Source organism: Diachasmimorpha longicaudata, chromosome 7, assembly GCF_034640455.1.
Source record: "Diachasmimorpha longicaudata isolate KC_UGA_2023 chromosome 7, iyDiaLong2, whole genome shotgun sequence".
NCBI lineage: Eukaryota > Metazoa > Arthropoda > Insecta > Hymenoptera > Braconidae > Diachasmimorpha > Diachasmimorpha longicaudata.
Window position 1 is genome coordinate 4,227,854 of NC_087231.1, and position 16,350 is coordinate 4,244,203.

A 16,350-nucleotide genomic window follows, 5' to 3' on the forward strand; every position below is an offset into this window, starting at 1 on the left:
AAAAAGGATGCTCGATGGTCTAGGAGAAGTTTTCAACGAATGGACTTGGACAAAGTTGACTCGTGAGTTCTCAATGCCTCGAGGCGAGGCTCTCACTATTTCCCGGAGACTGGGCAAATTTCCCGGAGGGCTCGTTTCAGTCCATTTTCCCTCTTTTTTCATTCCCAGACTTCTTCTCCTCCTTCACCCCCCGTAATTGTTATTTTATTTTCACTCCACTTTGCAGTAAATAAATGTTATCTCATTACTGAATTAATTGTTCTGCGCGGGATTTTTTGCCGACGAAAATATACATTTTCAACCCCATCTCAGCGAAAATGATTGAAAATTGCAAAAATTCTCCTATGGATATTTCTGTAATTAGTTAAAAAAATATTTTCCCTTTAAGTATATCAAGTTATTATAGTAGATCATATGATTGAAGGTATTAATAATATCCCCCCCCCCTCCGCGGAATTATCGTGTATCCAATTAACATGAATACCACTGCTGAATGCAAGTGTTTAACACAATTTTCGTCGCCCCCCGGTAGTACGAAATATAATTAGGTGTTTGCTTCGTGGTTGGAAAACGAGAGTTCATTTCTGTACATTCCCCCTATCGTCATCGAATGCGATACATGCCGGAAACACACGCACATCGGAGGACAGTATCACGAGACCGAGCGCCCTAATTATCATCAATCGCGGATATGACTGGAATAACATTGACCATTCTTACATTCTCCAGCTCAATCAGACTGAGGCTGAAGTCCTCAACACTTCCACATCGCGCATTTAAATACACAATTTCACCAAATTAATAAATATCATATCAACTGTGTACAATATTTATATGTTTATTCGATACCTATTTTAAATCATTTATTTATCGGAACACTTCATCATCATTGAGGTTTATTCATTACTTCATTAAACGTTCTAACGTTGTTTGAACGGTGTTTTATTTGTTCATTATTATTTTCAGTGACAATGGCAGCCCGGTGATCCGAGCGCCGATCACTCGCCTTACGGTGGATCCTCATTGGCATTGAAAGAGGATTGGGAGAACAGTCCCACGAGAATCCAGTCTCTAGTTTATATTTTTATTATTTGCTATGTCAGCTTCAAGCCCAGCGCATGATTAGAGGGGTTGATAGGAGACAGCGGACAGCAGGTTGATATTCTCGACACATTCTCAGACGACGCTCGACGGTTTCTTTATATTCTTGTCAACGTGCGAGGTCGAGGCTTTCAATTATCTTTGATAATTCCAATTGATCTCTCTTTATTTCCGCTGACGCGCACGTGACTAAAAATACCCCCAAAATAATTAAGCACACCTCAATTATACGAAAAACATAAGTAAATAAGATATGAAATAGAATTATCAAATTGACATATTGAAAGTCAATTTCCGTCTCTATTTTCTGTAATGAAATTCATTGTAATTTAATCAAACTGATTGTGAGTGTATTTAATTCAACAGATCTAGTGACAATCGATAATTCCCCAGTCGAGATGTATGGATGGCATTGAACATTAAAATGTAACAAGTTAATCATTGCAGGGTTAATTAATTGCACGGATGGGTATCAATACTTCCGGCAGTGTCCTCGGCCATCGGTACAACGGACGAGGGGTAGTGAGGGTGCGAGAGGTGGACGGAAGCGAGACAGCTTTATTCCCTTCGCTCTACAATGAATTACGGCGTGGAGGTCCAAGTGGGACTAGCCTTTCCATCCTGGCGTCGGCCTTCCCCGGGAAAATTTATAAGCTTCGGATGGTGCCCGGTCCAGTGACGTCTACGTCTATAGATCATAATTAGACGGCCCACGCCTAGTATTTTATTCTCTTTCGACGGGGCGTTTTTTATTACTGGTGAGTAGCTGAGGGAGCACTTGGGGGAGGGATATAATTCAATGGAGCAATTGGAGATTTCATAAAAATGTCGGATGCTGTACGACTATCGAGGATTGTCGGAGGCAATTGCCAAAAGTTTCCCGAATTTCGAATAACATATTCGCGGATTATTTACGGGGCTTTTAACTTATTCCGCGAAATTTCAAGGGGAGAACGTTTGGTGATTACAAATTGAATTTAACTGTCCCATAATTTGTAGAGAAAATCAATTCATCTGAGAGGATAAATTCAATAGATTAATTCAGGATATTCTAAGGACAATAATTTTTCGGGAGCTCGGAATATATATGTTATCCAATTATCGGAAATTTTCCAAAGTTATGAAAACTCTTCTCATTAACCACGCCATCATCCATCTCATTAGTAATTTTTTTTGCAATAAAAACAAAACATTTTGAAGGATTAATTTAATCTCTAATAACTTTTTCATTTACTCCACATTGATAACGACTCTAAAAAAATATATTACAACCACCAAATGAAACTGTCTCCCTTTGTCAAGCGGCAAAATCCTAACGAACGTCTCTGTCAGCCGTAAAAATTGCATTCTGGACAGGGGTGAATTAACTAGCAGTATTAGACCTCTCAAAGCCTGGGAAAACAATGAGTCCGAATAATTGTATTGTCAATCCTCTCTCTGACACCCCGAAGTTCCCTAAAACTCCATGACCTGGCGTATACGTCAAAAACTAAATTACTGAAAGCCATTTACCCTCAATCCGCAGCACACAAAAACGCAATTACACCCTTTGTATTCATTTTTCCGTGGCGCTCATCAAATTCTGATGATGTGTCATCAACATATTTCCCATTTCGTCTGTGATTCCACTCGTTAAACCATCGCAATAAAATTAAAATAAAAGTAACAGCAAAAGAACAACATCTAAATTGAATTTTAGTCGAGTTGACAGCACTTCATCAGGGAACGGGCCCGAAAGACGCGAAATAAAAAGTGTGTTATCAGTTTTTTTTCCAGTCACGTGCGACAGTTCAGCAAGGAATAAAAAAAGAGATCGTTACTGCGACCTTTTCCCCTCCATTTAATTAGTATTTCGTTATTTAACGAAGATTATAGGAGCCTCGACGATCGCACGTGTTATCGACGAAACGCGACGCATTTTAACAGACATATATGAACACTTTAGATTAAAATTCACCTTTTACCCCACGGGCTCTCCCCCAAACAAACACATCCCCGTTTAGCGCGCAAACGTAGTGAAATAAATCTCATTGCGATAAAATTCGTAAATCGCTCACAACTAATTTCAAATAATTTTGAATTAAAATATATTATTTACATAACGCGGAGATAAACTGAATTCGGCGCTCGATAGCGTATTATACACCTACGTAATTACACATTAAGTATTAATATCTTAGACGAGAAATATTCCCATTGAGAAGGGAATGAGAAATTTCTCAAAATTTTTTCATTTCCCCTCCATTTTTTCACCACTCTCGAGCGGGCGAATCGATCTGGCAGTTTGTGTTTATGTTTACACGTGTTATATAATCTATCATCGATTTTGTTCTTTAATAGTATTTCTTTTATGATTATCGTTTCTGTCTCGATTCGCGCGCGGCGGTAGTAAGAAAAAAAAAACTTGCACATATGTATTTGTTTTTTTCTATTATTTGCTGCAACGCGAGCTTTGAGCATCGTTGTTTTATTTCCGCATCTTCAGCAGTGAGTCATTAACATTTCAGTGGCTACAGTGTGTTAAGGACTCGCTGCAGGCGATGGTAGTGAGGAAACTCCGGCAGTCAGTTCCGCCAGGAATTTGTTTTCCGGGATTTTAGCCAGTCAGAAAAATCATAGAGACCGCGAATGTTCAGTGACTGTCGTGTCACGACGTACCGGTGTAACAGTCCTGTATGACTTCTCCAAGTGCTTCAACTCCACGTGGAAATCGGGTGGATGTCTGCCGGAATTAGTGGAAGGCCCGATGCTCTCGCGTCGCGGAGAATAACGTCGAGAAGTGGAAGATGTTGAAATGGAAGTTGTTGGAGAGTTTGCTTTTGAGTGTTTTCAGTGTTGTTGGTTTTTTTTTGGATATAGTTGAAGAGTTTTCCTCCATTTGCCACAATCGAGATTGAACGAGTCGTGTGAGACACGTCTTTCACTTGGTCTTACATATTCTCCCTGCGCCTGGAACTCCCGGAGTTGAGAGGGCGATAGTGGATTTTTTTTTCTTCCTGGAGAGGAGGGACTGCCGTGGAGGCGCGTTACAAGTACTTTGTTTCTCGTTGCACTCTCGGAACTACTGGCCCGATCTTTTTTTTTTCCCTCTAGCTCGCCGGAAGTTTGGCCCTTCTTCCTTTTGCCCCCCGGGCGGCGCAGCTTTTTTTCTGTGAAACTAGTTCGTCCACTTCGCTAGTTCACAGCCACTTTATCTCGACTCGAACGACTCGTTCTCTCGTTTCTACTGGAATATAAATGACAGGGGGGAGGTGATTGGCGTCATTGGGGCGAGATATTTCAGGGTATTTTAGGGCCATACATTGACACAAGAATTCGCTTGATGGTAAATAAATATTCCAGACTAGTTACAACATTTAGCTAATGATTTTTAATTCGTGAATCGCCGATGGGAATAAGGTGGTGTGAACTGCCTGGGAAATTCATTTTATTGGATTAATAATCTTTATAGTTAAGTCCAACGAATATATATTTTGTTCATGTCGATGGGAACGAAAATAAAGTGAATTCAATGGGCAACATTAACCGAATTCTTCCATCAGTGTAGTTTACCTTGTATTAGGAGGAGGCTTCTTCGGAAAGGTTTGTTGCTGGCTGGGCCTGGGCAGTTTACTACTGGACGATTATATGTGGCGCTGATAAAAGCACGGTTATTGTTGCGATCACCGTGAACAGCGTAAAAAGTATCAGGCATAGCCTAGGAACAGATAATTCAGAGTTTCATCACCGATGAAATTAATAATCGTCTGTAAATATCGGTCATTCATTTACCTATCAACGACCATCGCAGCAAATTTCCAATCGCTGATGATCTCCGCCTCGACTTCAGCCTTTTTCATTCTCTTAGTGATAAACTGGAGCTCCTTGAGAATCGTCTGGAGCTCCCTCTGGGTACCACTGAGTGGCATTGATGCAGCCGTTTCATCGACTGTCGATGGCCTGCCAGGTGTATCGTGTCCACCTCCGCTAAAATCGATTATCTCTATCAATGGTAGGATACATGCGGGGGATAAACTATATATCTTTCCCAATTCCCAATCGAGAATACATGGCTCGTGCACCACGAAATCGAGACATCGGTGGTGAACGTCGCAACGATTGATTTTCACTTGACTGAATTTCTACCGTTGCATATTACAACGTGTGTGGGAAATTCTCGAGTAAATCGAATGAGATAGAGTTGAGGGACGATTCAGGTGGAAATTACACGCGTTATTGCGTACACGGATTTGTCAATATCACTCGAGAATAATTCATGGTTCGATGCTCCATGAGTTCAGAGTGGAAAATTTTCAATTCTTTTATTGTCGAGTAAATGGTGTGAAAAATTGCAGGAAGGATTTGATTTTACGACAATTTTTCCAATTATATCTGAGACAAATTAATTATCGACCTAGTACACAACCTTAATGAACTTGATCATAAATACCGTGCGTACGGAGACGGCATACTAGGATACATGGTGCTCCTGCATCGATAATCATCATTCATATCGGCGACATTGGCTATGAGGCTCTTGCTGGATTTATTATGCCGCTCAATCTCCCTCATCTTGTTGCTCATGATAATAGTCTTCCGCGTAATTTTTTTTCCTGGTCTATGCATACACAGTAGCCAGGGGAGCCACTGCAAAAGCACCGTTTTCACCTGCAAATATCAAGAATATCGCCCACAGCGCGGGCCACCGATTACTGTTGACACTTGACATACCCCCCGCCTGCCACCGAGAGACCACTCATTGTTTATATATATATATATATGTGTGTGTTTATATATATCTATATATGTATATCCACTGAGTAAATATAGATATATATGGATATGTATACATATACATACATATATACACGCATTTGAAGTATTTGCTCGTTAGTGCTAATTAACAATCGCTCAATTACCCATTGCTGCATCTCGTGATTATCGGCCGTCCTGTGATGATAGTTGAGTACCAGGACAGTGAGTACCACGCTACTTGCCACCATGAACATTATGCAGTTGAAGTATGTCCCTGGTTCCGCGAGGATTTTTTTTATTTAAAAAATCCCCCGTGGAGAGTCAAACAGAGAAGGACAGCGATTAGCGTGTGAATGGTGAGCTAATTATTATTCATTGAATTCAGTATTTCAGTGGTATTTGCACGTTTTTATTGACTTTTTTCATGAATAAAATTGTTCGTTTATCATGAACTAGTTTATCCGAATAACAAAATCATTCTTTCAACGGATTATTGCTCTACTATTAATGCATTAACTAATGTTCACTGAAATACCGTCACTCTATTGGTATATCATATAAAGCCAATGATGCAAGGATATAATAGTTGCACGATGTTATCTTTGCATCGTTCACACTCACATCAGGATCACACGCGCAAGCACCCAACGTATTTTAAATTTTTATATTGAATTTCTCTGAATCGTTTAACACTTCGATCTCTCGCAGTTGTCGAAATAACTCATGAACAGAAACGTTGAAATAAAAGTAGACAGACGAGTGAACAGAATTCAACTTTTTCTCATTTTGTTAATTAACGAGTAGGAGGAGAGAACGAGAAAGACGCGTACGTGCGGCAGTAGAGAAAAGGCTCATTAGTCAGACGGCAGCGAAGCTTGTTGGATTAACTGTGCGATGCACTTACAATTACCATACAGCAGCGAGTGAGTTATAATTTAGATATTGTATATTTACAGCTGTAATTATTCACAATGGAATATGTCAATAAGCCTTGATGGAACGTTTACGGGTGCACATTCAGGTGGTCATGCAGTTTCAAACATCAAAATGTTGGCAGGGCATGGGTTATACAATGTCTCCATAATTTATCTACTGGACATTCGTCTAGTCATTCAATGCGATCATGCATTAGCTGATTCACCCGAACAAAAATTTATGTTCTACGTTCAGACATAAATACAACAGAAATAAATGTCTGAGCTTCGTCGGCCTTTTTTAAACGCTAGAAATCGTGTGAATAAAATGATTTTTTAAAATTTCAAACACATATTTATTAATTGTTGTTGTTTCATTCTAAATTATTATTTGTTGGTGTACAAAAAAAATCGACGATAGCTGGAGGGAGGTCAGACATTCATTGCTGTTGTGAACAACGTTTTAATAGAGAAATATAAAATTTTAATTATACGATGTATTTAACTAAGTCGTTTCGAAGGCTCCAGTTGTTCCGGAGCTTTGAAAATACAGTAAAAATCATTTTATTCGGGTGTTAAATCCATAGTGCCAGGCCATCGCCGCCAGTGCAATGTCATTTAACCTCTTATCCATTTAAAGTATTCACATTGTCATTTAATGAATTTCATCCAGTAGAAATAACCGGAGAATCCCGAGGTCATAAGTTGAATATCAACATCAAAGGTTGACACACTTTTAGTCCGACATATTCCAGCCTCAAACACACCAGTTTGCGGTTGCTTAGGGAGACGGCGGGTTAGTTTATCAAGGGCCCAGGGCGGGGGAAAAATGGTTTCGAGTGGCACTTGCGGACGGGAAAAAGCGAGTCAGTGGGATATGAGATATGTTTGGAGGCCGTGATGAGGCAACCGGGAATTTAATAACACGCGTTACGCTCGTATTACGATCTCCCGGGCTTTTATTACTTCCCCCTTTCTCGGCGGAATAACTTGAAAACACGGAAAATAGATGTAAGAAATCTCAGGATTCGTTCCTGTCTCCGACGAATAGGAACGTTGGGGGGAGGGTGAAGGGAAATGGAGGTCCACGGATGTGCGTATGTGATCGAAAAGGGCGTTATTAATGTTGGCCGACAATTATCAAGTGATATTATGTGAAATTTGGTAGTGTCCGGAAACATATTTGTAATTTATCAGCCAGAATGGTCATTAAATTTTTTCCGCCCCTCCATTTTACCCCACCATCCCCCGGAGCTTGGAGAATCTCAGAGATCGATTGACTCGCACTCGCTGTCGTTTTATTTCAATCGATGACGCACATAAATCTGTATGAGAATAAAAAAGAAAACAGTACCACCGAGGAGAGCAATTAGCAGTGGCGCAGCGGGTAATGAAGTGAATTAGTGAGGGTGACGGCTCGGTGAATTAACCAGAGGTGAACAGACAATTGCAGAGTCTGTGGTGCTTCGATTTTGCCTTCCATTTCCGATGGCTTCTAAAAATTTCGCCTCGAGCGTTTAGTTTCCAATGGCATTCAATGCCGGGGTGAAAATCAATACCTCGTTCGGGGGTATCGGAGAATTCATTTCTTTGAGGTTTATTCATTCGAAATTGTATCTTCAAGGCACCTTTTTGGGCTGAGGTGGTGCAGTTCAAGGGGATCCTCCACTCCTTTATATACTTTTTTTTATGTACTGAGTTTTTTTCTTTATTTCTTTCTTGAGAGGATGGGGCTCATTCTCATTCCTCTTGGTTATGCGGTACTAAAACTCGTCAACACTGGCGGATTATTCTTGATGTTGTTGGGTTATCAGAGGGATTTTTTTCGAAATGGGGGATGTGAAGGGATGAAGATAGGTGAGCGATAAAAATGGGCTCGACTATGTGTGTCAAAGTGATTGGAAAAAAGAAAATAAAATGAATATTTCAAATTTGAGTTGTGATTGATTAAAGTATGCAATAAAATCCAAAAATGGATTTTACTTGTTAATTTCGATAAGTTCAACAATTAAAATCTTTGGAAGTTTGGTAGAACTGTCTTTCAACGGAATATCGAAAGCTAATTTCCCAGAAATGCGGCAATTTCGTCTCCATTGGGGTCTAGCAAGGGGTGCGCCCGGATCGAGGGACTAGCGGGGTGGCTGGAAGGAATGGGATAACATTGATGAATTTAATGGTTTGGTCAGGTGCAGCTCCTGGCTGATTTCCATTACATCCGGAGGGTTATGCACACCGAGAATTGTCAATTCAAATCACGTGAATCTCGAGGAGGTACATGGCAGGGGATCAATCCCTGATCTGCCTTCAGATTCAATTACGTCAGTGGGGATTTTGCTTTCTGAAAGCGTCAAGACCAAGAGAATGTTCTCCAATTTCCCCGTGGCGTGTTAAAAGACAACAAATCAGAGAAATTACAATTTTTTTTACTAAAATCTAAACATCAATTTTTCCGTATTTAGTTTGCGCTCAATTCACCTCAAACGGTGGTTACCCGTGAGGCATTTTCACGGGAGAAGTTCGAGATATTTCAAAAATGACGACGTGGGAGGAGACAATGAGAAGTGAATGCGATGGACGTTGACTGAGGGACTCAAGTGGATGGGACAGAGTGAAACAGATGGACGAGAATAAGGAGGGGCATTCTATTTTCCAGTGAAGCCAGTTCGTTCGGTATATCCTCGCCTTCGGTTTATTTTCCGGAAATGAGTGAGCCACGGAGACGTCAGGATGAAGCACTAGCGATAAACGGTTACGTTGGTGGGAACAAAAGCCTTCGGGCGGTGAAAATGTAACGTTAAATTTTGCGCAATGAGGAGAGCTCGTTACAAAGAGCCAGGGGGAGGGGTGGGAGAGGGAGGATAAAGAGACTCACGTGAAATGGAGATCGTATTACCGAGCTGAAGTAGTAGCGATCATAAAGATCAATGGGAAATCGAATGCTCCGGGGGTATGAGGAGAAAGTTAACTTTTATACAATATGTTGTTATCGCGGTTCGGTGAAGCTAGGGGAGAGGGGGGAGAGGAGGGAGCGTGAATGATTTTTATTTTCTTGAAACATTCTTTGAATCTAATGCCAAAGCGTTGAAGGGATTCCCTTTGACAGTGGAAGGAAGTCATCGTAAATACAATTTCTCTAATGTATACAACAGATGGGAGATCTTACCCCTTTGAGCTGTCACCCCTTTAATTACCACCTGCCTGCTGAATTGCGTCTGTTATTTTTTTTTTTGGAGGATATTGCAGGTATTTCCGGGTCGGGGTAGAGTGACACGAGTTTATGAAGGATTCGCTCGTTTTTGGGGGCGCGTAAACCGTCAGGAGAGATATTTCAAGTTAATGGATGGATAATCCATCGCTTTTTGGGTAGACTATACTTCAAAAGATTTTTCTTATCCCCCAGGCACAAAAGAATGGACCTTTTTCAAAGAAAAATATGAGACATTGATGGAAATTTTGGACTGAAATTTACGGTTACGTTGTGGGGCGACTCTCAGGTGAAAGGGATTTCACAATTAATATTGTAGAGAAGGCTGGTTCGGGGGTAAAAACGTGCAGTTGAAGAGTAAACAATGTAGTGAGATAAAGTGAACATTTTGTAGAATTTTTCAATTCCATTTTTGTTTATTTAAGAAAATTTGTTGGCACGTGAATTTTAAAAAATTCTCTCCGTTGAGAAGCACCAGTGAATTTCTGTGAAATTTAACGACAAGCCGGAAAAATCCGACGTTTTACGGGTCGTGAGCTGTCAAAACTGCCAAAGTATTTAACAACACAACGGAAGTGGGTGTATCCCCATTCCACCCTCGTTGGACTATTTTCGAAGAAGCTCGACGGCAAACTCATTCTTGCACTTCAGTGGAAGAGGCTTCCGGATGATTTATAACGACTAGTCTCGCAATAATTCTTCTGTACTACAGTATTTGTTCACTCTTAACCAACAAATGCTTCGGGTAACGAGACGCAGAAGCTCTCAACAATAGAAAAATCCTTTTATCGGTGAGAAATTCACGAGATTAGCGATTAATGAATTTTTTACGTCCGTGATCCCACTCATTGAGGGTATCATTTACTTACCGAATGAGAATGAAGAGAGAAATCTCGCGGGGCTGATATTTCGTGATCAATACCAGTGAGAGTACAGGTTGAACATTAATCCTGGCCATTGGCAGGAAGAGTTCGCTGTAGACGCGGACAACAACGAAGACGAACGGCTCTGGCCTTGTGCCAGTTACAGAGTGTCTTGTCCACACAAAAACAATTCGACTCCATCTTCATTCGGCCCCGTCTCGGCTCTCATATTCCTTGGGGAGGACTTCGTAATTAATAAGTTGTAAAGTGGGAGCGAACTGGCGGTATTTCTTCCCGTGAACTCTTCACACCCTCTCGGTGGCACAGCTATTTTGGCGTTTAATACTTCCGCCCTCGGGAAAAACGTATCGGGTATTCTCTTAACAATGACAAATCGCTTCGAGGTACTCTACTCAATTAACACTTAGGTGATGACGTGACTTATGGTGCATTCTGGGGATTGAAGTGCGGCGGAGGCGGGGGGGGGGGGGGGGGTGTTTCGCACGGTATTCCGGGAAATAATGCTTTTGATGCGACTATTTGTTTTTTAAAATTCTTTTTTTCAATTTCAATGAAAAATACTGGCAATTCAATTAAATTCTGGGGGTTATGAGGGGTTATTACCGTAAGAGCGATAATTTTCGGTTTTATGAATAATTAACATGAATATTCAATAAAACTTCAGCATTTTTACGTAATACTCGGCGTTCACAACAAATTATTTTTCAAATATGAAATCTCTCATCTGTTTACGAACCACATATCAGGCCCATTAGTTCACCCATGATATTGGCCAGATTTACAACACTAAAGTACCTTATGGGTGATCACATAAAATGGAATAACCGTAAAACGCGAAAACAATACACAACAAATTTACTTCGCAACCAAATTGCATAAAATCCCTATCCATATAAATGTAAATAAAATATTTCTTATACTTTTTTTTAAACTTTGCCGGAATGTATGGAAAAAAAACTCGTTGGGATAATTTATTTGTATCGTTTCTTTTATAAATTTTTAAAATAATTTACTTGTGGCTAGTAAATATTCTGGCAAAAGGAATTTTTTTCTCAAGCCATTACTCATAACAGAATATTTCGGAAAATAAAAGCTCTCGTTGCATGACTTACGGTCAGTGCCGTCCATTAGCTTAACCACAATATTAACTGAGTTTACAGCATAAGAGGAGAGGGGGGAAATCTTCATTTGATGATATAAAAGTGAAATAGCTGTAAAAAATGGCAAAAACTGTAGGTCGGATTTTTTGTTCGTCCAGCGACCAAATCGAATGAAACCCCCGTCTCCTCTACCAACGCAAACAAAATTCCAGAATATAAAAAAAAATATTGCGTCAATTTGCATGTGCATTTTAACGTTAAAAAAGCTTTCACGGAGCTATCGAAAAAATTACTCTACCCCACTGGCCGTATTTTCCGGTTCCCACGAAAACTGGAATGAAACGCTTTCCCGTTCCGCCTGCCCCACTGTTTACTCTTATTAAAAAAAAAATATTTGCATGACATAAGGCGTTATCACGTAACACCAGTGGAGGGACACCCGTGGTTTCACTTCCGGGAATAAAAGTACACACCTCGAGGCGTTCCCAGAGCGTGGGGTTCTTATCGTAACGCTCGGCATTTTCCCTAGTAGCGAATATGCTCCATAAATTGCTGGGTAGCAGGGACACACTTCCGCTTAAGCTGGCAGGGACATTCATTAACATTGTAGCGTCTCTTAATTTAAGCCGCACCAGCGAGAGGTGCGGACGATGCATATACTGCAGGCACCAGGAATTTCAACGGGAAAAAACCGAAAATATCGGACTCGGAGAGGAAAAGAATTCCGGTAAGGGACACGTAGAGAATTTTCCGTAACTTCGGCGTCTCGTTATTTACGGCATTCCTCATTTTTTACCCCATCCTATTCACTGCAAAAAATCATCTCTGAGTCTAACTTGATTCTGATTGCATAAATGCATTCTCTGGTAAAATTCTTCCACACTTTCCTGCATTTGCTCTACCCTCTGTATCTCATTCCGTTTTTTCCCCTCAAATTCCAATTCCTTTGTACTTTGGTGCAGAGGAAATTGCGGAAAAATCACTTTACGATTTTCCCATCACTGCTGATGCCAGCCATACATTGAAAACTGTATGAAGAGAAAAAGTTTTCTCATTGCATCGTTACGGTTGATTTTTCTAACCCAGTTCAATTCCCGCTGCTGGTGGCTGATTGTTGAAATTAGTAATGAGATAAGATGACAGAAAAATGACACCACGTGAGTCGTGGAAGAGTGAGTGGCTGTGGTAAAAGGACCTTGAAGGGTGAAGAAGAGCGTGAGAATGAGGTGGCTCCACAGAGAAAGAGAGAGACAGAGGTATTTTAAACAGAAATAAAGAGACCATTAGTTTGAGTTTTAAATGTTTTGAATTTTGAGAGATCAACGGAAATCGTCACGCGTTTATTGTGGGGAAAATTCGGTCACGCGTGTCTGATCAAATACGTGGCCAGATCACTGCGGTCCTCGCTACTCAAGTTGAATTGATTCAGACCGGTTAATGAGAATTTAACGCGATTCCCGGGGGTCACTTCGGGGGTAGAAATTACCACGATAATTTAATTAATAGAATTTAAACACTTTCCAACACTAAAATAACCTTCCAACTTGATAATCCACTGGTTCATTTGATAGTGATAATCAGAGTTTCTCGGGTGGGTTTAACCAGCACTCTATCGGTTCTCACGTGGAGTGCGTTCCCGTGGCAATTGTTCTCACTCTCATTTAATTAAAATCCCGGTATTAATTAATTAATTAATTAATTAAGGATGTATCAAGCAAGCACGTGGCCGCCGAGCGAGAATTTAAATTCCTCGCTTCACCGCTGTCACTGACTCTCGTGTTCACTCCATTTTTAACGAGAGCCACTGGAGCACACAGCGTACCACTGTGTTTACACATCTTTTTTTTTTTCCTCTCGTAAAATTTTTTAGTTTTCTTCTCTTCTTCAATCACTGCATGCTTAATTAAAATTAACCGCGAATTGCTGGGCTATAACCCACATGGTACTGTGTTTGCCAGCAGTTTGTGCTCCCTCGACATGATTTAATGGCTCGATTTTATGATGAAATCCAAGGTGAGGCGGATTAATGTCCCTCGAATCGACGTGGGCTCGTCGACTCGTCGCTCGATTCGTGAGAAGCGATTCAATTTCGTCGCCATGTCAACTCTCCAGTGGGTAACTCATCCCCATCGATATCACGTTTTTATTTACCCAGCAACAGTCATCATCGCGGCCCGTGAAATTCAGCTGGTAACATGGGATTGAAACTGTTCGTGTTCATGCGGTTTGGCTAATCCCATTAAGTGATTGATTTCAATCGCCGATAGATACCCGTTCGTCTTATGCATAATGGGACTATTGGAATTCGTAATTCGTCATAATTGCCAACGTCAAGGGGGAAGATTGACGTGCTAATGGGGCTGTGGGTACGGTTAATTTCACTGATTGCGGTTTCCGGGGGGAGACCATATCATGTGCGAGGAGAAAAATATATTAAAATTTTTTTTACCAATTGTTTTATGAACCATAAGCAGTGAATAATGCCAGAAGTCTAGTGATTTATCGTTCGATTCGTTTCTTCCGATTTTACCCTGTAATGGACACAATTTTTTTCGTGTGCAAAATCACGGAAATTGGAATTTATAATTCGTCGCAATCGCGAGCTTGGAGAGAGAAAATGTTAACGTAAATTAATGCAAATCTCGGCTGCGGAAAAGCTCGACTTCCCTGATTTTATTCCCAGCGGAGACAATCCGATATTATGAATTACAGGAGGTGGGTGATTTATAACGAAGTTCATTTGCGGGTCAACTCTTCATGAATTTGCTCATTAATTGGTCAATGATTGAGTAAAAATTGTCCCGAAAAGGCGTTCATTTATTCCTCTAGGAATATCGAAATTGAAATAAAACGGTATTTCTTATCGGGAATTTTCACTCGAACGTTTAATATTTGTCGTCGCAATTCAAAAGACAGGTAAATTGCATTGCCGTAATAATTCTGTACCGCTGTCACAGTGGTAAAGCTAGTTGACGGTTCTCATATTGCCGGATGCCCCGGTAAAATCGGCTGCAGCGATTGCCGCAAGACCAGGAGGATTTAATTGAACCTGTCATCCGGGTTTCATGACACTGCATATTATTTTCCTTCGCTCTCGTCATTTGAATTTTTTTTTCGCACGTTGACAGGGAGAGTTGCGGGACTGTTGGACGTGGAGATTGTTGTAGATGATTTGAATGTCCATGTGAAGATGTGACATAATTCGATATCATTTATTTACTCATTATTTGATGAAAAAGCTCCGGAAGGCGGGCAGTATTTTTTTATAATTTCAAAGTGTATATTTTTTGTACAAAATCCGGGATTAAATTGTTATTAACAGTGCAGTTCGATGGGAAAAAATAAAAGAAAGAGCCGATTAAATTATTCTTGTTATTCTTGGTATCGAAAAAACTCCTCAACGCGGATTTATAGCTTGCAATGAGCTGTTATCTCGAAATGAAGGCATGAAAGTACACCCCCTCTCTTTCTACTTCGAAAAATAAATATTTAAAAGCCAATAAAACCTACGATGCAGCGCAAAGCCTTTGAATTTTTCAGACGTTTGTTTTCACTTCGTTAGTCCATATTCATTTTAATTAGCGGACTTTACATAATCGATTTTCTCTTTATTCATCGAGCACGTTCATGTTTAATTAATTTTAGTACTCAAAAGAATTCAGCAAAAGCCCTGTGACCATGACATTTTTCGTTATTCGTAAAATTCATGGCAAATGATTAATTAGTTAATCTTGACAGATGCGTTTTGCAGTCACGCGGGCATGCATTCTCCCTGTTTTTGACGTAGAAAACTGCTGGCCCCAGTTAGCACGTAGACACAGATTAATTAGGAGAAACTAATGAATAGGATTTTTTTTTCGTCTGAATAATAAAGCACAATGGACAACACGGGGGAGGAAATTGTGAAATGAAAAGCTCCTACATTGCACGAGTTGCATAGAAAGTTGGTTTGCACATTATTTTTTCTTCTCATCCTAAACTTTATTATTTCGCGGAAATATTGCATCGATGTGTCACTGCGAGAGCCGATTTATTGCATCGACATGTGTCACACACGATTTTACCAGCGAGAAATATATGACTCGCTTTTTTTCTCTGATAAAGTAAAATATAAAATCACGAGATAAATCATGAGGAACTGTCTCGTTAAAGTCTCCACTAACATTCCAGTGTAATCCGAATTTATCTTGCACACAACAAAATAGTATTTTTTTTTACTGCGGCAACAGTAGTTTTTCTGCGAGTCAAACGTGGAATTATACCAGTCATCCTAAAAAATTTACTGTTCAACGTATCAAGAGAATAAATGAATAAAAATTGACGATGTGCTACATGGTTAATAATTGTTTATTGAAAATAACGATACTATGAAAAAGTGGAATGCGAAATTTATAAGAGAAATAATTGGGAAA

The 16,350-nt window shown here is 40.1% G+C and overlaps 1 protein-coding gene across 3 annotated transcripts in view; it reads right to left on the reverse strand.

Annotated features, from left to right (window-relative positions):
• Nucleotides 1-443: 443 nt before the first annotated feature.
• The window catches only part of LOC135164913 (neuronal acetylcholine receptor subunit alpha-7), a 135,263-nt gene continuing 119,356 nt past the window's right edge, over nucleotides 444-16,350 (reverse strand). For all 3 annotated transcript variants that reach the window (XM_064125699.1, XM_064125700.1, XM_064125701.1), the window contains exons 10-14: nucleotides 6,000-6,109; nucleotides 5,531-5,748; nucleotides 4,873-5,067; nucleotides 4,654-4,798; nucleotides 444-4,327 (exon numbers count right to left, since the gene is read on the reverse strand). In XM_064125699.1, coding sequence (XP_063981769.1) covers nucleotides 4,714-4,798; nucleotides 4,873-5,067; nucleotides 5,531-5,748; nucleotides 6,000-6,109 — 608 coding nt within the window. In that variant the 3' untranslated portion in view covers nucleotides 444-4,327; nucleotides 4,654-4,713. The remainder of the gene's footprint in view (nucleotides 4,328-4,653; nucleotides 4,799-4,872; nucleotides 5,068-5,530; nucleotides 5,749-5,999; nucleotides 6,110-16,350) is intronic.